At 38.9% G+C, this 24,527-nt stretch overlaps 1 protein-coding gene and 1 long non-coding RNA gene across 27 annotated transcripts in view; one reads left to right on the top strand and one right to left on the bottom strand.

Moving 5' to 3' along the window:
- The window catches only part of SUPT3H (SPT3 homolog, SAGA and STAGA complex component), a 340,265-nt gene that overhangs the window by 21,073 nt on the left and 294,665 nt on the right, over positions 1–24,527 (top strand). For 25 of the 26 annotated variants that reach the window (XR_013537592.1, XM_020801522.3, XM_020801525.3 and 22 more), the window contains one exon: positions 4,571–4,671. Coding sequence is in view for 22 of the 26 variants with exons in the window: in XM_020801522.3 (XP_020657181.1) it covers positions 4,571–4,671 (101 nt within the window). In the remaining 4 variants the exon portion in view is untranslated. Of the gene's footprint in view, positions 1–4,570; positions 4,672–7,957; positions 12,535–24,527 lie in introns of those variants that run through there. The other variant, XM_078378024.1, reaches the window with a different exon arrangement.
- Positions 1,580–4,581, bottom strand: LOC144583686 (uncharacterized). The gene is made up of 2 exons (XR_013537613.1): positions 3,348–4,581; positions 1,580–3,314 (listed from the first exon to the last, which is right to left on the bottom strand). It is a non-coding gene; the product is annotated as an uncharacterized LOC144583686 (long non-coding RNA).

Below are 24,527 nucleotides of genomic sequence, written 5' to 3'. Positions count from 1 at the left end.
ACCTAGTTTGGTTTCAACAAGAAACTGCTGAGTTCATCAAGTTTGCAAACTTACTGACAGAGTGAAGAGACTTTACAGTAAGGATTACCAAGAAAATGAACAAACAATTGGTGATAATCTTTTCTTGAGAATCTGGAAGATGAACAATTTCTCATTTTTAACAAAATTCTGAAAATGAAGTTGCTTAGGATTCTCAAAGTAGCAAATTACTGAGTCAATTCAGTTGAACTGACTTAAAATTTACTGAATGACCAGGGCTTGAAAATTTTTAAAGTCTCACTAGTGAGTCAAAAATTTCATCAGTCAGCATGACCGGACTATAGCCTTGCAATTTATGTTAACAAATTTAAACTAGGCACTTGCTCGCGTACAAACCCAAAAGAAATATACCCACAGACTTGGATTGCTTTATTACCTGCGTGCCTGTGGGGTCATGAAGCTTGTATTTTGAACGCCTTTTTTAAAAATGTCTCCAGCAAAAATAAAACTGAAAGCAAAAGCGCCCGGCCTCTTAAGGAGCCATGGTTCCCTCCCCCACCCCAGGATGTGTCCTCATTGGGTTGAAATTGGGAGCAGGAAATCTCCATATTCTCCAGCATGGGACTACTCTACATTCTCCTGCATAGCTATATGTCTATGTGCCACTCATACTCTCTTCTCGCGAGAAGAGAGCTGTTTTGCTTTTGCAATGGGAGTTGGGAGGGGGGAGGGGAGGACTGCAGGATCATTGAGAGAGAGAGAGATGGGTGGAGGGTAAGGATGCAGGCAGGGAGGGAAGGAGCTGTGGCTCGTCAATCAGTGTTTTTTCACTTGTCACAGACGAGTAGACGAGTGCATTTTTCAAGCCCTGTGAATGACCAAGAGATAAGTTGTTTCCTCTTACTACATCATATTCTATGACCATCTCTTAGGGTCCAGTGATTTTTTTGACAGTACTGTCACGTATATTGAAAAGATTTTTTTCTCATGGAAGCCATGAGTTACAAGCCTGAGGTGGGGGCATGGGCACGGGGTTGCCAACAAATTTGTTTCTGCTGCAATTGCCATCAAATTTTGGTGGCTTTTGTAGTGGATGTTTTATGGTTAGGTCTCTAAGGAAGAAGTCAGGAGAGGAAGTAGAAAGTAGTATAACATGTACAGTTCTGGTAGTATTGGCTTTGGAAGAAAATTGCCTGGGTTTTGCAAGGTTTTTTTCTTTTTGCAGTTTTACGGTTTTACAGGTCTTTGTTTTGTTTTTGCAGCAGTATTTCCTTCCTTCCTTCCTTCCTTCCTTCCTTCCTTCCTTCCTTCCTTCCTTCCTTCCTTCCTTCTGCAGCAATATCAGCAGTGGAGGCAAATGGGTGGCTTCATGTTGTCCATCCCTTTTCCTGAACATGAAAATTAAATGACCTCTTGGCATTTCACCTATTACAAGTAGTTACTAGTGCACAGATAAATGTAATAGCTTGAGCAACTCATTTCAGCATCCTCAAGAAAAGCCAAAGAGGAGAGAGAATGGTACACAGTCTGTGAGTCATGTGAGAAAAACCTTCCCCTCAAACTAAAATAATCGATCACATATTACCTGGTTTGGTGAAGATATTTATTTATTTTATTTATTTATTTTATTTATATCCCACCTATCTAGTCACTTAAGACCACTCTAGGCAGCTTACAAGCATGATACAATATAATTAAAACAATTTTTAAAAGGGGACAAACTTTGGACAAGATGGAACAGACACTAGGAGAGAGGAAAAAAGAGGGAAAATCAGGAATTGGTTGAGGGGAAGGCCTACCGAAACATCAGTGTTTTTAATTGTTTTTTTTTAAGATAAGCTATACACTGTTGTTTTTATGGTCTAGTAATATTTGACCTATATCCTGTTGCAGCTAGAGTAGACCAGTTGACTTTAATAGGATTTTTTACCATGCTACCATTTGTTCACTGGGTCTGTTCTCTTACGGGAATATCGAAAAGTTACTGGCCACTCAGTTTAAGCTGAGAGTAGTCTTGTGTTATATTGTTTCATTGTTGCTGTTCATATTGTTGTAAACTGGCCAGAGTGGCCTTGGCTGCCAGATGGGCGGTATAAAAATCAATCAATCAATCAATCAATCAATCAAATAAATAAATAAATAAATAAAATTAGATACTAGTGCAGCAGTGTGTGGTGACTTTTCTATGGGTTTCCATAATAATGATGGCATAATCTCATTTGTCAAGTGTTACTAACTTTACCTAAATTAGAAAGTAACATTAGTAATTCTGCTGAAGGGAATGTCAGCAGCACTTTGAATAGTATGATTTCATTAAGACTGAGCCAGAGTCTTAATGTGCTGAGTTCCTCTAATTTGTGTGCAATATTCATTTGACTCAAAACATATTTCTGTCGGGTTTCAAAAGGACACAAGTTATTTTCTAACATGTCTTGTTAACCATTTACAGCTAGGCCAAAAAGCTGATCTGCTCACAGTATCATGTAGTACATCTTTGGTTTGTATACATTATTATAAATTATTTTTAATAATATATTATTTTAAATATTTATTTATTTATTTATTTATTCCATTTATACCCCGCCTATCTGGTCATTGCGACCACTCTAGGCGGTATTTATACATTATTATAAATAATAATGTTTTAGGGATGCAGATGCTTACTGAATGAGTTGTTTGCAGTTTTACTTATCTTGCAGATCAATGTTGATTACAAAGGTCTTTCCATATTATTATTCAATATTGTATACTGAATGCCAGATACTGTGTAATTTGAAGCCTTCTTTTGAACAGAGCTGCCTTGCATCTTTTTGTTTCAGTGTCTAATTTTATGAATTGTTGAAGAAAAACTTGAAAATCATTAAGTTTCATTATTCCTGATAATTTTTAAAAATTTTATGTGCAGCACTCTTGTACTGATATTACACCAAGGAGAAATAATAATCTCTGGCCACTGTTGTGGGGCTGAAATATTTTGATGGATGTTTCTAATGATAAGAATATCTTTAAAAACAGAGACTACTTGTCTAGCTAAACTACTTTGGTATATTAATGGCAAACATTCTGTTGGTATTTGTGTATGTTTTGTGTAACTTGCTGCTGCTAATTGTGACTTAACTGATGAGATTCTAGAGCAGTGATGGCGAACCTATGGCACGCGTGCCACATCTGGCACGTGAAGCCCTTCTGGCACGCAAGTGAGTCGCCCACTCACCCACTCTTGTGGAAACAAACCTTTTGAAGTGGCTGCAGCTGGGATTCCCCCTTTTCTCTTCCTGTTCTGGGTCCTTTAACTTCCTGTCCGTCCCCATGATTCCCCCTGAAACTGCCACTTCCTGTTCTGGTCTTCCGGGCGGCACGACAGCCACTGGTTTCTTCCCCACCCCCTCATTTTGGGCTCTTGAGCCGAAAAAGGTTTGCCTCCACTGTTCTAGAGCATATTTCAGTTGCTCAATTGGGCATGTGACTAAGATGTGTTTTGGTAGATGGTATTTCTGTGGAAGAATTGTTGTTGGTGGGGTAGCTAGCAATATAATGAAAGCAGTTATGAATAATAACAGTAATGTGATATTGATTCAAGTTCAGCCCTTTCCAGAGGTTTCCAGGTACAAAGTATTCAGAAGTGATTTATACGTTCCTCATTCTCTGTTTGCTTTGGGACCACACAGCTTGACAAAAGCTGCTTAGACTGGTTCTGCTTTTGGCTGTCACAGTACGGAATTGAATATTGACTTCTGCTGCTGCAGCCTGCAGATTTGTTTAATCAGCAAGCAGTTACAACCAATGGTTATAGTCAGTTGTTAGTCCCAGTTATGTTAGATTCACTGGATGAGTGTTATGTCAATACTCACTTAAGCCCCACTAATTCAGTGGGTCTACTGTAATTGCAACTAATGATTAGCTTTTTTAGTTCTAACACTTTTACTATGGCTACAACTCTATGCAAACTTTCCATTAAACTCAAGCACATTACATCTGAACAGGCTTATAATTTTGTTGTACAGCTTAAATAAAATAGTAGAACAGAGATGCTGGATTAAAATCACGTGTTACTAAAAAGGCATATAAAGTTAAAATAAATAAATAAATAAATACAGTATAACCTTGGCACCTAGGTAATGCTAGAACTTTCTGGAGAGATGTCTACAAATGACACCACAAATAAAGATTCCCTCTGATTGCCACCTGGTAGAGTCATGCAGATAATGCCAAAGATAGGTTATCTGGGCAGGTGTTCTTTAAAGCTTAATTTTTTCTTGATATTTCTTCAGTTTGTTTGCAAAATGTAACATTTTGGATGACTTCTGTCACAAGTTCACTGTAATTAATGCTATTGTTAATAATTGCTCTTGTATAGGTGTTTGCTGCAATTAGAAGTATTGCTTTGATTACCCATCAAAGAGAGAAAATAATTTAATTGATGCTGAAGAAGGCGTTATGAGCTTCACAGTGAAGCAAAGCTAAGATTGATAATTTTGAAGTATCCTTCTGATCATGATGGGTGTTTCGTCAGGTTTTTCCCCCCTAAATTACATATGTTTGCTAATGTATATCTACAAATATAATTATTTTTTCTCTTTTGCTTATTCAGATGAGCAGTACTGGAACTAGCCCAATGTCAGGTGGTCCATCAAGCAGTGGAAGAGGGAGTGGGAAGTCAACAAACTTTACTCTTGAACTGCAGAGTATGATGTAAGTGTAATTCAGTTTTCCTATTTTATGATGTGCATAAGGTACAGAACTTGGAAAAAGTATCAGTAGAGGAAAGAGAGACTTATTTGCTGCATGTTAATGATTTAGTGTGGAAAAAGTAATCTGGAAGTGGTTTTTGAGAGGTATATATATTTTAGCATGGATTCTTCTTGATGGAATTGGAAATGCATGCAGTTGGAATAAACATACTGATAAATACCTAAAATGCTAATTTTATTTATTGTTTTTGCTATACATTTCATGAACTTGAGCTACTATTCCTAGAATCAGAAGAAATGATTGTTGGTTAAATTTACTTATTTTCTGCATAGTAGGCTTGAAGTTGCCTTCTTGTTCTTATGCAAAATGATATGCTATGATAAAGTAGTGTGGTTTGTGATCGAATTAGCATGTGTAGACCATTTGGTACTGATTATTCGTGCTCTTGACAATAAGAATAATCATTATTAAGAACAGTGATGTATTAATAATGACATAGGAATCTATTTTTACTTTGTGATGAGACTAGAAGCTTTTCTCTGTGTTTTGAAATATCTAGATTTTCTTAAAGCGGTAGGATTCATCTTTGAAAATGTCATAATTTGGAGGATTCTGTATTTAAATCTTGATTAGTTGCCTTCTTCAATGGGCCAGGCTACAAATCTTGATTTGATAGAAGGTAGCCTATTAATCAGAGAGTTTAACCTGCCAGCACATGCCATATTCTCTTTTATATACGTCCAAGATGCATTGATCAGCAGAAAGTTAGAACTCAAGTTAATGAGTTCTTTCTCCATGGATCATTATTTCTGATTTATCAAGTAATTTAAGGAGAATTTTCAACCAAAAACTTTTACCTCTTGCTAAGGCATAGGTTGATACATTTTTGCATAGCATTAGGTCAGAATTAGTTTGATACTACCGAGCTCCTCCGTAATGTGGATTTGCATGTTCCTGTATAGGTTACTGTTGCCAGAAAAGGTGCAGGTTAGTTGTGCATTCTGATTTCTTTTAGGAATGAGATAATATGTCTAAAACTCTTAGTTCATCCCTCACAAGAGAATTCTACATCTTTTTTTAAAAAAATCTTGTCTATGTGTTTGTGTAACCCCAAATAATAGCATTGGCATTTTAATAAATGGTCCAGGTTGTTTTGTGTTGTTAAATCAATGTGATGTAATGGCATACATTTGGGAGGTGAACTGCCTCAAGCTAAGAAAATGCCATTGATCTTACCTGTTGTGTACTGAGTTGTGTGACTTAGTCATTATGCATCCTTCAATCTCAAAAGACTATGGTAACGTGCTCTGTATGGAGGACTTGGAACAGCGTCTAGTGTGGCTGAGAAGGCCAATTCGAGAGTGACAATCCCTTCCACACCGAAGAGGCCCTAAACGGCTTAGGGCCTCGATACCTGGCGGAACGCCTACTCCCACCAAGATCTACCCGTGTCACTCGTGAGAGCCAGGAGGTGAGGCTGAGGAGCCTAACGCCGAGGGAGGCCCGGAAGGAAAAGACAAGAAATCGGGCCTTCTCGGCGGTGGTTCCTCGCCTCTGGAACAACCTACCTCCTGAGATTCGTGTGGCTCCCTCGCTGGGTACCTTTAAAAATCAACTTAAAACATGGATGTTTCGGCAGGCCTTCCCTCCAGTCAATCCCTGATGCCCTCTTTCTTCCTTCTATTTGTCTATTTTATTATGTTTATTTTTATGTTAAATTGTTTTATATATGTGCACTGTTTTATTTTATGCTGTTAGCCACCTAGAGTGGTCTTAACCGACCAGATAGGCGGGATATTAAATAAAATAAAATAAAATAAAATAAAGACAAATCCAGTCTGTCCCCTGTCCAGCTCCCTGATTTTGCTCAGCCTGCTGGACAAGGGTCTCTTCAAACTGGGAGAGGTCATGCTACACTGCCTGCCTCCAGGCTGAACGCTCAGATGTCAGGGTTTCCCATCTGTTGAGGTTCATTCCTAAGGCTGTGTGACTCAGTACATACCAGATGATGTCTATGATAATTTCTTAACTTGAGACTATTTGCCTCCAGAAGTTACATTGCTAACATTATATAAGTGTAAATACACCAGAGGATTGTTGCTAGTGGAAAAATTTTATTGAATCAGAGCCTATATGCATTCCAATAAATTATTCATTATATCATAATTTCTTGTGTAATTTACAAGTTTTCATTCTTGACTGCTTAATTGCTGTTGAGCAGGATCCAGTAATGGCTATAATCTTTATGGCTATAATCTATTGAATTGGTGGAAAGGGATGGGGACAGTCTCCCATTTCCACTGCAGACCTCTGTTCACCTCAGAAAGGTACCCCCAGAGGGCTGGAGAATCCTCCAGTTTTTTGGGTAGCTCAGAGGACTCCAGGGACTGGTGGAGGGAATTCTATTCTGTCAAGACTGTGGGGCCAGCAATGCAGTGGATTTAGTCTATTGCAGTAAGTGAAAACTGTGTGACATTTGCAGTTGGTGATTTTTGTAAATAAATAGGACACAGCGGCGAGTATCCTATTTCTGGTCCTGACTAAGAGTAAATCCATCGTATCAGTTAAAGACACACATTTTCCCAGATATTCAGTAATATTCATATATGCGTTCCTTTATGTAAGAAACCCAACTAAGATGTGTAAATAAACAATTGTGCCATTCTGTCTTCTAACATAGGGCATCAAATGTGTAAATGAAAAACGCTATCTAGCAATTTGTGGATAGGGATGAAATTTTTGGATTTATTGGCCCAGACATCTTATAGACACCTAAATACAGTCTGGCTAACTTGGGAGAAAAGGCCTAAACTAGAAGGTGTCAAGACTTAGCTAGGTCTCGTCCTACCCAAATGTCCTGTTCCTATGCTGGTGTTGGCAGGAAGTTTTCTTTCTGAGTAGGAAGCTAGGCAGAGCTAGACCTTCCAGTGTAGGCTTTTTCTGCCAAGTGAGCCATATTTAGATATCAGTAAGCCAAGTGGAACTCCCAGAATTGTGAATATGGGATATGTAGTTCAAGAAAACCCATCCCTGCTTGTTGATTCATCCATACAGTTTCTATGCTATAATGAGTCTTCCATTTTATTTGGAAATCATAATATTACATTTCATTTAAGATGCATTTTCATACTCTGTTTCCTTTCTCTTGCTGATTCTCACACTCTTAAAAAGAATGCTTTCTGAAATCTAAGTCATCTCAATTGAATAATGCATATTTTATTATTCAGGCAGCAAGGCGCTATAATGGAACATTGCTTAGGATTGGAAATCAAAGAAAGGCAAGAGTTGGGGAGCTGTGGAAGCCAGACCAATCCTTTGGAAGATGCTGAGCAGTCTCTATTTTTACATAGTCATGAGCTTCCTGATTAAGCACTTTTGAAATTCCCCTCCCCGCCAGTATACACACAGTTCCTGTCAATGTAGAAGTTATTGTTGGCTATACAAATGGAAGACCTAGACGTCTTCTTACTGTTTCAGACTTAATGCAAGTTTCTTCTTTAAATCCTATCCAAATAAGTTGACTTTGCTTCAGAGATACTTTTCACCAATTGTTCTGTTGATTTCGTTGGAGCTGATGGAATTCTTCCAGTAGTTTTATTTTGCATTTCTTCTTGAAAAAAGTATTATTATTATTAGCAGAAAAATAATTGCATGACAGGAATAGACTGTGGACTGAACTGTTCAAATTGTTTCCTTTGGCTTTTGATTTATAGTATGTTGCCACTTTAAAATAATGGTTCTAGAGTCCTTCAACGGCTTAAAAAAACATGTAATTTACATTCTTGTTTTAAAGCATGTTAATCTGAAGCAAGAGATATTGATTTCAATGAACTCTTCCTCCATCTTACAGCCCTAAAGAAGTTCTAAAGTGCTGTAGAAGTAATTTTTAATATTTTTAGCAAAGAATTGCTGTTGGACCATTTAGGCATGTTGCATGTCAAATTTGCTGCATCAGCCACAGAGCCATCAGTACAGACTGACAGGGTAGTGCAACATTTTTATAAGTTAACATATTTTTAATATGTGTCTCTATGCCTGCAGTAATACAGTGAGGACACGACAAATGATGACAACTGGAATTTTGCAACTAGATCACCAGTTGGTTTTAGAAAGCTGAATAACAGTTTTGAATTTCAGTACTGATTGAAGGGTTTTTTAACTCCTTCCTTATGCTGTTTCCATTTGCCCATCAATGCAAAACATAACAGAGTGACAAAATAAAGAATGGAGATGACTTCTGATTTCTTTATTCTTTTACAATACTGTCACAAACATTTGGTGGACGACTGGTACGACTACAAGATAATAGTTGGCCTGACTCTCAAAATACTAATCCTGATAGACAAGATGTCTAGATGTTGGGAAATGACAGCTGAAACCTACTTTTATTCTAGTATCTTATGACACTTCAGGATTTTGAGTCCCAATTCAAATTATAATTCCATATTGAATTTTCACACCAAAGAAATTGCAAATCTGATGAAGCTACTTTGTGATTTCATCCTGCTCATTATTCTGAACATCTAATGCACTGTAATAAATATTCCCAAATCTTTAAGTACTGGATCTAGTGCAGACACCGTGGTGCACAAATGTGTTTTGGGGCTGGGAGTTAGGTCAGTGCATGTGTTCCTTTATACACATGGAACCATTTCTTTCACTGAAATGAGTTGTGAAACCCTTTTAAGTCAATGAGTTCCATGTCCTTGTTGGAACTCCTGCTTGCAGAAGGTTCAGGACGTGTGTTTGTTGAACCATGCTTTCAGTTAAACTGAAACTGCTGAATGCTGACAGAGAGGGAGAAAGAAACAGACAGAGAGGAAACGCCAAGCCATCTACTGTTTATAATAGTTGCCATATTTGTGTCATCTGTGTTTTGCGTTATGAAAAATTTGAAATCCAGATGTAATATACTGTACTTTGTAAGCACTATGAAACAAATACTGCATATCCAAGTAAATAAGGAATGGGCCTGACAGAGTGTAGTATTTTCAGTTTTTCATAGAATTAATACTGTTTAGGAAGGGTGTTCTTTACACACTTGAAATGATGAAGAAAGCACCCCCCCTCTCAAGATATTTGTACATGTGGAGCTCTCTACCCAAGAAAGTTCATGTTTTGTCAGAAGGAATAAAGTAGTTTCCAAAAGGAGGGAGTTTGGTTTTCAGTAATCTGTTTTCGGGGATTATAGCAGAAGTAATAATATCCAAAACAGGAGAGATATTATCAGCTGCTAGAACAGTTTGAGATGCCAAAGAATGCACAAACACAAGAGGAAACATTTTACTAACATGTCCAAGATATCCTAACTTGTGAAGAAAAACGTAAGATAAATTACACTAAATGACACCTGTGCAAGTTTATGGCAAATAATAGTCATGTCTCTCCCAAACTGTTGTATAATATTATTTGCTTCTGCTTTTTGTCTTTCAATCTTTTTATTCTTCTCTAGTCCAAATAATTGTTTCAAAGAGAAAGTTACATTCTTATCTGTGAATTCTCTTGTTTTTTAAACATGGTGGTGAACTACTCCTTTCAGCATTAAGTTTTAAGTGTCTCAATACTTTTAGCACTAAATAACAACAACAGTTAAACTTGAATGAAGATTCTAGTCTTCCCTTTGATAACTTTCTCTTCTGTAGGTGTGAATGTGGGAGAAAGTGAATATCTCTTGAACTTTTAGCATAACTTGATTCAAACAAATTTTGTAAGGCACGTATGGCATACAAGGAGGTTCTGGCCTTTACAACTCTTTTCTGACTTGTATTCCATGCCCTGCTGCAGTCTGTGTTGCTAGGTAGTAACCACTTCACTGCGCATAAGATGGTGGTGGAAAACATGTTTCACTCTTTACTTTGGAATCTACTCTAGTTTCAACTGGAGTACACCCACCAAATAATGAAATTTCATGTAAGTGTCAACCCAACATTCATCAGTTTCCAGAAAGTTAGTGGGCAGAATGTTGGACTTGGAAGATCTGACTTTAAATCCCTGTTCGAAAATGGAAACTCATTGGGGGTGTGGAAGTCATAAACTATCCCCTGAACACCTCACAATCTTTGGAAACCTTGTTGGGGTTGCCCTAAGTTAAAGGCAGCTTGATAGTCTATGACAGCAACAACCATTCCAGCTGAAACTGTCAATTAGATAAAGGCACAAAGTTCTGAAAAGCTGATCATTCCTATTCTAGGCCACAGGAATTCTACCTTTTAGCCTGGATGTGGCGTTCTGTGGTTTGACATTGCTATTTCCTTATCTCATTTCCTAAAATTTCAGCCATTCAAATTTGCTTGTCATTTTTGTTCTGTCCATCTGTAAAATCGCATCTTGCTTTAGAGAGTTAATTTTGGAGAATGTTGGAAGGAAACGGCAGTAATGATCTTCCCCATGAGAATGCTGGTAGACCAAACTGTAATTTGAGGTTGTACAGGATTTCTCCATTCCATTCAGTTCTTGTTTACCATATCTGAACCCAGAAGCTTCGCTGAGACTGCATTATGCAAAAATAACCAATGTGTCTATTGAAAGTCCAAATGACTTGTTTATGACTTGAGTTTTAAACTTTAAAAAAAGTTCCCGAATGAAGGAAGAAAATAGTTCAGTGTCTATAGTCTTCAGGAATCTTCCCTCCCTCCACCATCAAAAACGACTCCTAGGTAAAGAATAGTTTTGTATGCACATTCACACAAGTTCCCCCTTAGGCTGCATTATATAAGGCTCCTTGTCATACCCTGCTCAGTCACTACAGTGAAGATGTGTTTTACTAGAAGGGAACTTCCTAAAAATTGTAAACTATTCTTGGGCCACTGTTTAGCAATTATATAGCATAGTTCAGGTATTTTAAAGTGGTGCTCATACATTTTCTTAAAATTTTGTAGAAAGACTTTAAGGTTGTTCCAAGTTTATTAAGACCACATCACAGATTGTACAGGGAAGGAGATGGCTAGAATCCCCAAGGGTAGCCTACTGCAATTCGAATTCTCACTCATAGCTGTCAAATAAAATGCATGTTACATCAGGCTGATTCTGTACTTCAGTATAGTCTCACTTGTAATGAATGCATATGTGTCTCCCTCTACTTCAGCCTGAAGGGACATAGATGAGGAAGCTGAAGGAGAAGTAATCCTACATAGTATTCTAAATGTGCAGGAGCATTGATAATGATTTAGGGGGACAGGGTCTGAGATAGATTTCTGTAGGAAATCCCATCTCAAAGTATAGATATTCATTCATTCATTCATTCATTCATTCATTCATTCATTCATTTATTCTCCTTTCTTCTCAAGAGGACACAAGACAACTTACAGTATTAAAACAAACAATATAGGTTTTCCTCTGTGTAGTTTAAACTGTAAGTCCTTTGAGTCGAAAGCCTTCTGTGCCAGCCTGCAATGCACCATGAACACAGAGCAGCTACATAAACATATACCATATAAAAATATCAGAGATTTTCAGTATAAGTAACAAAATATATATGGAGCAGCCAGACAAAAACATGGTGAGTGAAACAGGCCACGGATTGGGGGAAAAGCAGAAACAGAACACAATGCTAGTCAACAAATATGAAGGCTGGGAGGGATGGCAGGGGTGGAGGGGAAGAGGAATGTTAATTTTCACTCGGAGCAGCAAAATAATTTAACTAGGTCTAGGACCGGTCTAGGGCTTCTCTCTGGAAAAGACCCTGATGTTGGGAAAGTATGAAGGCAGGAGGGGAAGGGGATGACAAAGGACAAGATGGTTGGACAGTGTCATCGAAGCTACCAACATGAATTTGACCCAACTCTGGGAGGCAGTGAAAGACAGGAGGGCCTGGCATGCTCTGCTTCATGGGGTCACAAAGGGTCGGACACGACTAAACAACAGGTCAGTCCCTTTTCAAAATGCCAGTATCCAAAAGGCAGCTTGATGCTTCACTTCTGTTTAGTGTGACCTTCTAAGTGCCAGTTAGAGATCATGGGAGCTGTCGTCCACCAGGATACCAGGTTAAGAAAGTGCAAACTAGAAGAATGCAATGCCCCTGAGCAAGTTGAGTGCATTTCTTAATTGAAGAAGAACGACCGCTCAAGCAGTAGGGAAGTGACATAGAAAAGCAGGTAGTGGAGGCAACTACTGGAACCTTTCCTGGAAATTAAGCGTTGAAAGACGAGTGGGTGTCTATTTTCCTAAGAGCCATCTGTCCCCATGCAAAATCTATCTTTGTGCCCCCTCCAAAACTCCACTAAGAAGTAGGAAAATATACTTCAAAGTATAATCTGCTGAAACTTGCTTGCTGTGGAGGTAGCTTTGTTTGCTGTCAGAGTAAAAGAGTCTTATAGCACCTTAAAGACTAGCAAGCTTTCTTTGGCAAGCATGGGCTGCAATCTAAACATATTGATGCCAAATAAAAAGTGTTAGTTTTCAAGGTGTTTTAATTGTCAGTCCTTTTGCCAATGACAGCGTTCTGCTATGATACATAAGAAAAATTATGTTCCCATTTGTCACATTCATGGCGCAACCTCAACACTGCTGCAGATACATTGGATTTGCAAACATGTCCCCACAGCAGAGTTAATAAATATATCAAATAGTTTTTACCCAATACAGTGGTGCCTCCATTTACGATCATAATCTGATCCAGAAGATGGACGTAATTCGAAATCGTTGTAAGTTGAAGCACCATTTCCCATAGGAATGCATTGAAATGCAATTAATACATTCCGGCCGAAGGAAAACAAGTCACCAAATAAATAAATAAATAAATCACTGCAAGACTCATTGGAAACGCAGTTAATCCCTTCCAGCCAAAGGGGAGGGGGCAGAAAAGCAATCAAGGGTGTAAGACCCATTGGAAATGAACAGAAAACTAACAGAGCAGATTGGAAATGCGCAGAGAACACAGGGGGTAGGTCGGATATGCAAAGAAAACAAAGGAAAAAGCAAGGGAAGCATGCAAGACCCATCAGAAATGTGGTGAAAAACCCCCAAAAGCAACCAAAACCCCAAGACCCATTGGAAATGGGGGGAAGCCAAAAAGCAACCAACTCCCCCAAACCCATCAGAAATAGGGGAGAAAAGCCAACAAACAACCCCCCCAAGACCCATTGGAAATGGGGAACCCCCCCAAAAAGCAACTGAACCCCCCCAAGACCCATCGGAAATGGGGAAAACACTCCAAAAAGCAACAAAACCCGCCAAGACCCATCGGAAATGGGGGGAAACCCCCCAAAACAAACAGACCCCCCCAAGACCCATCACAGTACAGAAACATAACCCCCCAGGCTGAAAACCATGCTGCAAAAACTCCCAGAACAGTTTTTAAAATGCAGAAAACAGCACCTTAACCTTACCAGACAGTCCAAAGCCTCCTTGCAAACACACACACACACACTCTCTCAGAAGCAGAAGGAGGCAGTCCCAAGCCTCCAACAAACAACACACTCTCTCTAACTGCTGGGTGAAAGAGCTACAAAGAAGCAGCCTCGTTGCCACCTACAGTTAGCAATTTGAATTTCCCACCTTTTCCCCCTGCCTCTTTCTGTTCATAAGTGGTCACAAGTAGAAGCAAAATTCTCCGGTCGCAAGTAGAAGCAAAATTTTGTGGCCGGAGCTGGTCGTAACTCGAAATGGTCATAAATAGGGACGTTCGTAAGTCGAGGCACCACTGTAATGGTCAACATCAAGACCATTTGAGGCCGCTACTATCAGATCTTCCATGGTACATACAGTAAGACAAACAAGAAATTGTTGGTACAGATTGTAGAGACTGGTAAAATAATAGTTAAATGCTAAAGCTCAGCAGATGAAAACTGCTGATTTTTTTTAAAATCAGGAATGCCATTTAAGGAGAAAACAAAAGTCTCTGAACCCTTTTCACAGTGATTATTTATAAAGATAACTTATTTTTCTGGTGGCTGCTCGGTACAGTGCTCTAGATGCAGAGTGAATACAGTTTGTAAACAAATAACTGCATGGCAAGGTGCACATCCCTTTACCTTTAGGGATTATTTCATCTACCTTCCTTTTGTTAGTTTTGTGAGGTTTAAGGAGATCATTTTTAAAATCCTTTCTTCATGTACGTATCTCTTTCAACAGAGGTAAAATCATCACCTAAAAGAAGAGGGCCGTTTTTTCAGCGGTGCAGCAGTTTTGATATGTCCTAATAGCTTGCTTGGTGCCAACATGGCTGATATTTAGGTAATAGGCAAAAATATTTAGCCAGGCATTTTTCTAGATTTTCTATATTCAGTGGAGCAAAATTTAATCTAAGATTTCATTAGTATTTTCTTGCTCATGTATTTGTGATAAGCTATACAAGTCACTGAAATTCAGTATGATAAAGGGTGGTGTAAAAATGTTTCAGATAAAATAAAAAGAAGAAACCTCACCAGATGTTTCCATACTGCTTTCTCATAAGGTGAACCTTACTGTACAGAAGAGTGGGCTTTTAAAACTGTGTAGGATTAAACACACACACCCATTTGAAACTCCACCATCTATTTTTAAGAGAATAATTTAAGAGAAGTTGTGTACCTGCTGTAAGGGAAACGCTAGATTTTTAAAATGGATCTAAAGAAAGGTCTGTATTGCATTCAGCTTTTAAGATGATAACATTGTGTCTTTCAAAGATGGTAGGATCTGAACTTGGAAATTCAGAATGATAAAGGTTGTAATAAGGATGGTAGTTTCTGTCCTTTTTGCATCATTGGTTTTTTCTTTATCTGTTTTGGGAATGTCTGATGTGACTGTAGAGAGAGTTCTGTTTCAGTACTTTCTTGCTGTAGAACATTTACTTTAAAAGACAGAACAGGAACATGATAGACTCTGATTAAGCAATTGTTCTGTATACAGTACTTGTACTATAATGAAAATTAGAAAAAAAAAGTCAGGGTCACTGCACATTATGACCAGGCTGTCAGAACCCTGTGAGCTAATAAGGACTGGGGAATGCTGGGAGGAAAGAAAAATGCTGCTTCTTAAAAGAACTTCCTAATGATGTTCTAGTCAAAATTATGCATTAACTCAACTATGCATGGGGAGCAAAATAAGAACCGATCTTAGGTATGAAGTGTCACAGGAAGTTTCCCCTTCTGCAGCTTTTCTGGAGTCATATTGCTTAGTGCTGTTGATTAGGCTGGGTGCCTTAATCCTTGATATTGAAGAGGCATTGGCTTTAGCTACTGTGCTAAAAGTCGTGTTCAAGAGCCAAATTGTTATTTGGCAAATGAAGGCATCATTTGACAAATAGACTGACTAATGAAAGAAAAAAAGCTAGTGTGGCCCTTAGGTTTCTGCTACTATTTCAGATGTTGTGAGGATAGCAGAACTTGAAACTTTTTTTAAGTGAGTATTTGCTGTTACAGTTCCAAAATTAAAACAAAAAACAAACTCAGAAGCAAATAGCTTTTTTCTACCAGATACGGTTATTGTTTTAAAGTAATGCTTTATTACCCTGTTTTAAAAGTACTGTAGGGGACGTGGTGGCGCTGCGAGCTAAACCGCAGAAGCCTGTGCTGCAGGGTCAGAAGACTAAGCAGTCGTAAGATCGAATCCATGCGACGGAGTGAGCGCCCGTCACTTATCCCAGCTCCTGCCAGCCTAGTGGTTCGAAAGCATGCAAATGCAAGTAGATAAATAGGGACCACCTCGGTGGGAAGGTAACAGCGTTCCGTGTCTAAATCGCACTGGCCATGTGACCACGGAAGATTGTCTTCGGACAAACGCTGGCTCTATGGCTTAGAAATGGGGATGAGCACCACCCCCTAAAGTCGAACACGACTGGACAAAAATTGTCAAGGGGAACCTTTACCTTTACCTTAAAAGTACTGTAATTGAAATAATCATCTTTAGTTTCTTCCCCTCCCCCCAATTATCTAATGCTACAAGGCCTATGGTTGGATTGTGGTATGAACACAATTGAGTACCTTAAGACTGCACACAAATGTAGACTCCACAGAGTTTTTAAAAATTATATACAGTTGATATAAAATGTTTACACATTCCTGTTAAAATGTCAAGTGTCTGTGATGTACAAAAATGAGACAAAGATAAATCATTTCTGAACGTTTTTCACCTTTAATGAGTCCTATGAACTGTACAACTCAGTTGAATAACAAACTGAAATCTTTTAGGTGGAGGGAAGTAAAAATAAAAAACTGAAATAATATGGTTGCATATGTGTGTGTGACTGAGCGTGCAATGCATAATGTTTATAGTGAATGCTTAGAGTGTTTTGCCTCGAAAATTACACAATTTATGTAACAATGCAAGAGGATTTGGGGCAAAGACTGCTTTTCAGGCACATGTTTTTGTTTCAGTTCCACATTTACAAGAGGAAAGTGACTCATTTAGCTATCATAATGAGTGCAGTATTGAGAAGCTGATAAGAATACCTAGAGGCACCAGGTTGGACTTGGCTGGTATGCTGGATTGTTGAGTGCAATGAGTAGTTCTCATTGGGTAATTCTCAAGACAGGATTTTAAAAGCAGGATTTTCATTGGCAAACATCAGAGCAGAGTTTGAGCTACCACTCTTCAATGGGTCCTTTAGTACCATGTTTTTATTTTGAAAGAAAATAAGCCAGTCCCTGATCATTCTGGTACATGACCATAAAGGAGTATACGCTATACTATACAGAAGCATTTTTCATCACGAATCATGATGCGGTGATTAGTGTGCCCTGATTGTTTGTAAGTCGTAATCTCTTCATTTTTCTGAAATTCTTAATATCTTTGAGTAATTTCTCAATGATATGAGAAGCATTCCGGTTACAGAGACACATTGAGATATTTAGTACTATAACTAAGATTAGCAAATGATTAAAAATATTTTACAAATACCTTTTTTCATTTATGTTACAAATACTGTTTTATTTCTAACTGTCTTTTACCTTCTCAGGGCACCTAGCATCAATACTGCATATTAACAGTACTTTACAGTGGTCCCCAACCTTGGGCCTCCAGGTGTTCTTGGACTACATCTCCCAGAAGTCTTCACCACCACCTCTGCTGGCCAGGAATTCTGGGAGATGAAGTCCAAGAACATCTGGAGGCCCAAGGTTGGGGACCACTGCTTTAAGATACCCCACATGTTTAACATGCTATATTCGAGCTTCAAATCCCACCCATTCATGAAACTCAGTCACTTTCAGTTGAAGTGAAATGGAGGGTGAGGATGGGGGAATACTGTGGAGGCTAGGCTCCTTAGAGGAAGAACAGGATATCAGTGTCATAAATACTGTGTTGATTACGGTATACAGAACAACTTGTTTGTATGCATGATGAAAAATTTTTAAGCTGCCTTTAGTATTTATACAGGGATTTATAAGTGGAGTAAAATAAGTAAATTATTTTCTCTTGCTATTTTAAAACTGTAAGTGAATACTCATAGTATTCAGTTGTGTATGGTTATCGAGTGTTTTTTCTGAGTGAAACTGTTTTTCTAACTTGTTCAATGCAGTGTGTTTTTCTCCAAATGTAATGTTTATATCCTTAAAAATTGTATAGTCATCTTTTTCTGTGATTATACCACCTTCTCAGACTGAGTGATGGGGACTCACTGGCTTTCTGGTTCTAAAAATAACTCTCAAAGGGAAAATACTGCTGACCCATAGTCTTTAAAGGTCTTTTGTGGAAAGAGACCCATAAATAATTACTCTGTTGTTGAACTATTCTTGCATTATTAACAGATGTCTCATTGTCTTCTCCCTGTTATGATTCAGAGTCATTGGTTAAAACACTTTTAAGTGCCCTGTGAAGCAGAATTGGAGTACTGAATCTTCTTGTAACTTAATTAGCTATGAATCAGTCTGTAGTTTTGTATACTGTGTTGAATATACAGCCAGAAGTGTGTGTAAGAGAATCATGTATCTTTGCACTTCTGAGTAACAAGCTGGCTTTAGTTTCAGAGTACAATGTACTTCTTGGGTTTTAAATAGCTCACGGGTTAGTAATTATAGTAAATGCCAAAATTGTATAATTCTTCTGGTGTCTTATCTAATATATTGTGTCACAATTCCATGAAGATTATTTACTGTTCCCATTTTGCAGATGGCAACTGAAGCACAGGCCTAGTAATATGACGGAATCCTCTGCTGAAGAGAAAGCTGAGGCAAGGCAAGAATCCCTCCTATGACACACAGTTTGCCAAGTTTTTTGGCTATTGCTGTGTTCATTGGTAGGCATGGGATTTTCATATTTTTTTCCACTACAGCTACCACAATTCATCAGGAATTCCTCCAGCCAGAATTCTGGCAGTTATAGCCAAAGTATCTGAAGTCCTCAGAGGGGTTTCAAAACACACCTGAGGCCTTGTATGTTCTCAACAGAGATTACAAAGAGAGAGCGTGGATGAGACTTGCAAAGCTGTGTGGGAACTATTAGGGGTTGGGATATTGGTAGTTTTTAAAGAGACATCATGTACAGAGCCTAATGAGCAGAGAGACTACCTGTCCCATCCACCATCACCCTGTGTAAATCACATGCTGGGCCTCAGGTGCGTGTTCTGAAAGTCATCTAAGAACTTTCATTATTTTTGATACACCTGCCAGAATTCTTTCTGGAGGAATTCTTGGTGAATTGTTATAGTCATAGTGAAAAAAAGTCTGAAAATCCCACGCCTGCTTGAAACTTACATTTGGAAAATACAATAGAAATTGTTATTATTTTCAGTTAATCAAAGGTATTAATAAGTACATTATCACACTGGTTTTTTAATAATCTTGTTCTACATGCTGTTGAAGTGAGACTTATGCCTTGTGCCTTGTGTTCTGGTTTCACCAAGTTAGAAAAGACAGAACTAAAAATGACACTCAAGATAGTATGCTGTGATATCTCTTTTCCGTATAGATGCTAAACTCCAGTCATCAGAAGTCAGCTGATATCAAACATTTCTGAAATAGGCTTCAGAAAATCTAGCAATATTGTTGTGGAGTAGAGACTTGTAAGCCTCTACAATTGCCATATTCCAAAAGTAGAGTCTTTGAGAAGGCATCATCAATGAATCTTTAAAGAAATTGCAGGAAGACACACAACAAGGGCAGTGCCATCCTCTGGGCAAAGCTGGGTTGGAAAGACAATCAAAGGGCCAGAACTCTGCCTACTTCAGCACTTACGTTTAACTGGTTGATGAGAGCCACTCAAATTGGTACAAAATGGGAATTGGTTTTTGTCTATGTGATATTATTCCGATAAATATTATATCATGGTTGGGTTCTCACCTTTGCTAAACCCTGCATTTCCCCCCTCCAAATTGACTTGACAACACAATAAGTACATGCTGTCAAGTCAATTTTGACGTGGCAGCCATGTCCATGGTTGTCTAGATATAGGGTACTCAGAAGTGATTTATGTTCTCTTCTTCTCTGGAGTTTTGATAGAGCTGACAGTTGAGTAAATAGTGGACAACATCCTTTATCTCACCTGCTCCGCAAATACACAGCGTTAGATGCTTGGGGACATTCATGTACCTGCTGTCTAAAACAGCAATTGGCATGGTTTGAAAACGAAGTATTCTGAATGCGGTTCTCAGAGAGGCAAAAGTAAGTGTATGTAAGTATTGCGCCCTTGAGTGGTGCAATAAAAGCTGTAAACAGCCATTTAAATGGCCTGATGATATATTTACATATAAGATGATGTAGCACGTAGATTTAATCTACTGTGCTATAGCCCTTCCTAAAACCTGCTTGTTCCTGGTGAAAGATGTTATTTTCCTCCGTCCATTTAGGCAGCTTCTGGAAAAGAAGGCGGGTACAGAGCTTGGAACCGATATCCAGTAAGCTAATTGGGTGATAGTTCTGGGGGATGGATTTATCGCGTTTTTAATAAATTGGAAAAATTATGCTGTTCCTCTACCCCTTGGGGAAAATTCCTGTAGTGCTAATGTAAAAGAAGAGTTGTGCTAGAATTCAGACCCACCATTCCGGGTTGTTCTTATATACCTCTAGTGGGATCTTGTCCTCACCAGGTGCTTTGTCTGTTGCTAGAACATCAGTAAATTTGCACACTTCCTATTCTGATGCTGGGGGCCATTCAAGTGTGGAAATTAGTAGGGTTTGGGGGGGTATGAGATTGTATGTTATATTAAGTCCACTTATTTTCTTTGCATATTATAAAACGGATTGCCATTTATTAATAAAACATCTTTGTTGAGTAACACCCTTTTAAATCTCATGAAACCGGTTAACTTTGCTGAGGTTGCAACACTTCGAAGTTATTTTGTGTTCTTCTCTGATACAAGGGGCTGTTGATAGGTATTGAGCCTTTCCCAGAAAAAAAGTGAGCTAGGAAGCTAAAAATTGCAGGCCAATTTGTCTGTATTCAATGGTGCAAAAATCAACTGCCTATGATTTTAACTTACCAGGTTCAGGTCCAAAGAGAACATGGCAGCACCTCCAGAAAAGTTCAGTGTGGAAGAGCATAAGACCATAATCAAGTTCCTGTTTCTCCAGGGAAAGGTGCAAAGCAGATCCACGATGAAATGTCACAAACTATGGGAGACAGTGGGCCTTCATATGCAACAGTTAAACGTTGGGTTGTCAATTTTAAAACTGGCCATTTCAGTGTTGAAAGTGAGAAACCCAGTGGAAGGCCTGTTTCTGTCTCTGTGCCTGCAAATGTGAAAGCCATCCATGACATGATCATGGAGGACTGCCGAGTATCAGCCAAAGGTATTGCTATATATCTGAGAATATCACGTGAGAGAGTTGGTGCCATTATCCACAACGACTTGGAAACAAGAAAGCTGGCAGCAAAGTGGATCCCCAAACTTTTGGCAGCCAAACAAAAGAGGAAACATGCGAGTCATCGGTGGGTGTTTTGGAACATTTTGCAAGATATGAGTCAGATTTCCTGGGCAAACTGGTAACTGGTGATGAGACATGGATCTACTGTTATGATCCTGAGACAAAGAAACAGTCTAAGGAATGGAGGCACAGTGGATCCCCCAGTCCAAAGAAGTTCCGAGTGCAAAGGTCGGTGCAGACGCAAATGGCAACAGTTTTTTGGGATAGGAAGGAAGTTCTGCTGGTGGACTACCTCCAGCAGGGTTCGATCATCAATGCAAAATATGTGCTTTATTGATGAGGTTGAGGCAAAACATCAAGGAAAAACATTGAGGAAAGCTCTCCAAAGGTGTCATCCTGTTGCACGACAACACCTCATCACACACTGCAGGTGAAACAATGGCAAAACTGACCTCCTTAGGCTTTCAAGTGATGCCCCATCCACCCTATTCTCCCGACCTGGCTCCTTCTGACTATTATCTGTTCCCCAAACTAAAAAAACACCTAAAGGGACAACAGTCTGGGAGTGTTCTGGAGGCAACTAATGCTGCAAATGAGTGGTTACACCAGCAGTCGGAAGAATTTTATTTGCAGGGACTTAAAAAGCTGCTGGACAGATGTCGCAAGTGCATTGAATTCCTGGGGGAATATGTAGAATAGTGTGGCAGTTACAGCTTCCTAACTCATTTTTTTTCTGGGAAAGGCTCAATACTTATCAGCACCCCCTCGTAATAATAGTTATGGCCCACTAACTAGACTGATTTGTGGCCACTTCCAGGGTTTTCTAGGTATCAAGTATTCTGAAGTGGCTTACCATTCCCACCTTCCAGTGTTGCACTGGGACCGTACAGCTTTTTGAAGGCAGCACATAACCAACCATGCACTCCCCTGATGATCTCAATTGACCTCTCTCCCAAAAAACACAGTGGAGATTAGAATTCCCAAGTAGAGATGGTGGCAAATCAGAAAAATGGAGATTCATCATGATTCATTATTCATCAAAGTTAACAAATAGACAAATCAATGAAGCACCAAATGTTAGTAACAAATCGATAAATATACATCGATTTGTCATTAAAACACAGTGTCCCACTGAACAGCTGATTTGCAGGACATTGACAAGCCTGCTGTCTGTCGGAAGGCAAACCTGGGTTTTCATTCCCATAGCCAGCCTGCTTGTCAGTGTCCGGTTGATCAGCTGATTGGTGGGTCATTGACAAGCACGCTGAGTGCAGGAACTAAAACAGGGGTTTGCCTTCCCACAGCCAGCCTGCGTGAAAGGACAATTAAAAAGGGGTAAATATTTGTCCCTTTGTGTTTGTCAGAGTATCCGGACCTGACAAATACAAAGGGACAAGTATCCAATGATACTTATTCATCTCTACGTATCTTCCCAATCCCTAGCTCCACACCTGAATGTACCAATCCTGAAAACTATGGTGGCTCTATTCCTTGATTACTTGTATGTTACTTAAATGCAAGGTGATGATGATTAATCTAATGAGCAAATATGTGGGTAATTGTTTAAATAATTGATACTATAGTGATAGCTGCTTTGGCTGAGTTGGGGAAAGTATTGATCCTTAGGAGGTCGAAAAGAGACAACAGTCTTGTGCATTGATAGGGAAAATGCATCCAAAACACCCTCAAATATAGTAATATCTGTATCTCCAGGATCTGTATCCATAGTTTTTATTATCCACATTTTCCTGTTGCCCTATGCACAACATAAAAGCATGCCCCCTTGTGGCTCTTGTTCCACCCCTTGTATGTTGTATATACGGTTCCCTCGTATCGGAGGATTCAGGTATCCACGGCAGATTGTTGTACTGATCCTCATGGATATGGGGGTCTTACTGTACACCCATTTGCTACATTTACACTTATAGATCATGGGCTCAGTTTGAGATTATCAAGGTTGGAGTTACCCACAAATTTACAGAAATCCATGCTCCAGAAAGACCACTTAAAAGGAAACCGGTAGATGATACACTGGATGACTGATGTAGTCTGTAATCTGAATTGGAGGTGGTGAGGTGAATCCAATTTTTTCCTTCATGATCTTATTTGCCTTTAAATTTGTTTGCCTAGACATTTATGGACTCTGCCTTCCAGAATTCCTGACTATTTCCATGCTGGTTCGAAGATTTTAGGGACGTGATGGTGCTGCAAGGTCAGAAGACCAGCACTCATAAGATCGAATCCACGTGACGGAGTGAGCTCCCGTCACTTGTCCCAGCTCCTGTCAACCTAACAGTTTGAAAGCATGTAAATGCAAGTAGATAAATAGGTACCACCACAGTGGGAAGGTAACGGCATTCTGTGTCTAGTTGCGCTGGCCACCTGACCACGGAAACTGTCTGCGGACAAACATTGGTTCTACAACTTGGAGATGGGGATGAGCACTGCGCCCTAGAGTCGGACACGACTGGAATAAATGTCAAGGGAAACCTTGAGGATTTGGGGAATTAAATATGCAAAAATAGCTGGGAACCACTGCTTTAAACCCTATACATTCCTTCTGTATTCATGATTTGAAATATCTTTCTTCAAAGACAAAAGATGAAATTGTGAACCATAACTTTCAATTTTTTTTAAGAGTGGAGGGTTTTCACGTTGAAAAAGAAAAGCTTCTATTTCTGTTCTTTGTCCCTGTAATGTGATTCTTTGATGCACTGCTTTCAAGCATATTCTTTCCGTAGATGGGGTGTGTATGGGGACATTTTAGATAAAACTCTCTGTTGCACCTGCATTTTGATAGCTCACTGTGCAACTGTGATGTTTTATAGAAATGCAAATAGACAGCTATCAGGAACACTTGGTATCTTCTTACAGTACAGTATGGCTAATTGCTGTAATAGTTGTATTTCTTTGGCATTCGTAATATATTGGTTATTTCCTTACTGTCTTAGAGAATTTGAGACTTTTTTGCTAGTTCGCAGTGAAATCGTAAAACTTCATATAGTCTCTATGGGATAAAAACATTTGTAACCCACCTCACCTGTTCTATCCAGAGTTGCAGAAAGTATAGTTCAGGTGGTTTTCAATTTCAAAATATAAAATAAGACCAGTGGGAATTAATACTTGGATTTGAAGATG

Source organism: Pogona vitticeps, chromosome 1 (genome assembly GCF_051106095.1).
Source record: "Pogona vitticeps strain Pit_001003342236 chromosome 1, PviZW2.1, whole genome shotgun sequence".
Lineage (NCBI taxonomy): Eukaryota > Metazoa > Chordata > Lepidosauria > Squamata > Agamidae > Pogona > Pogona vitticeps.
This window is presented reverse-complemented; position numbering and strand designations above follow the sequence as displayed.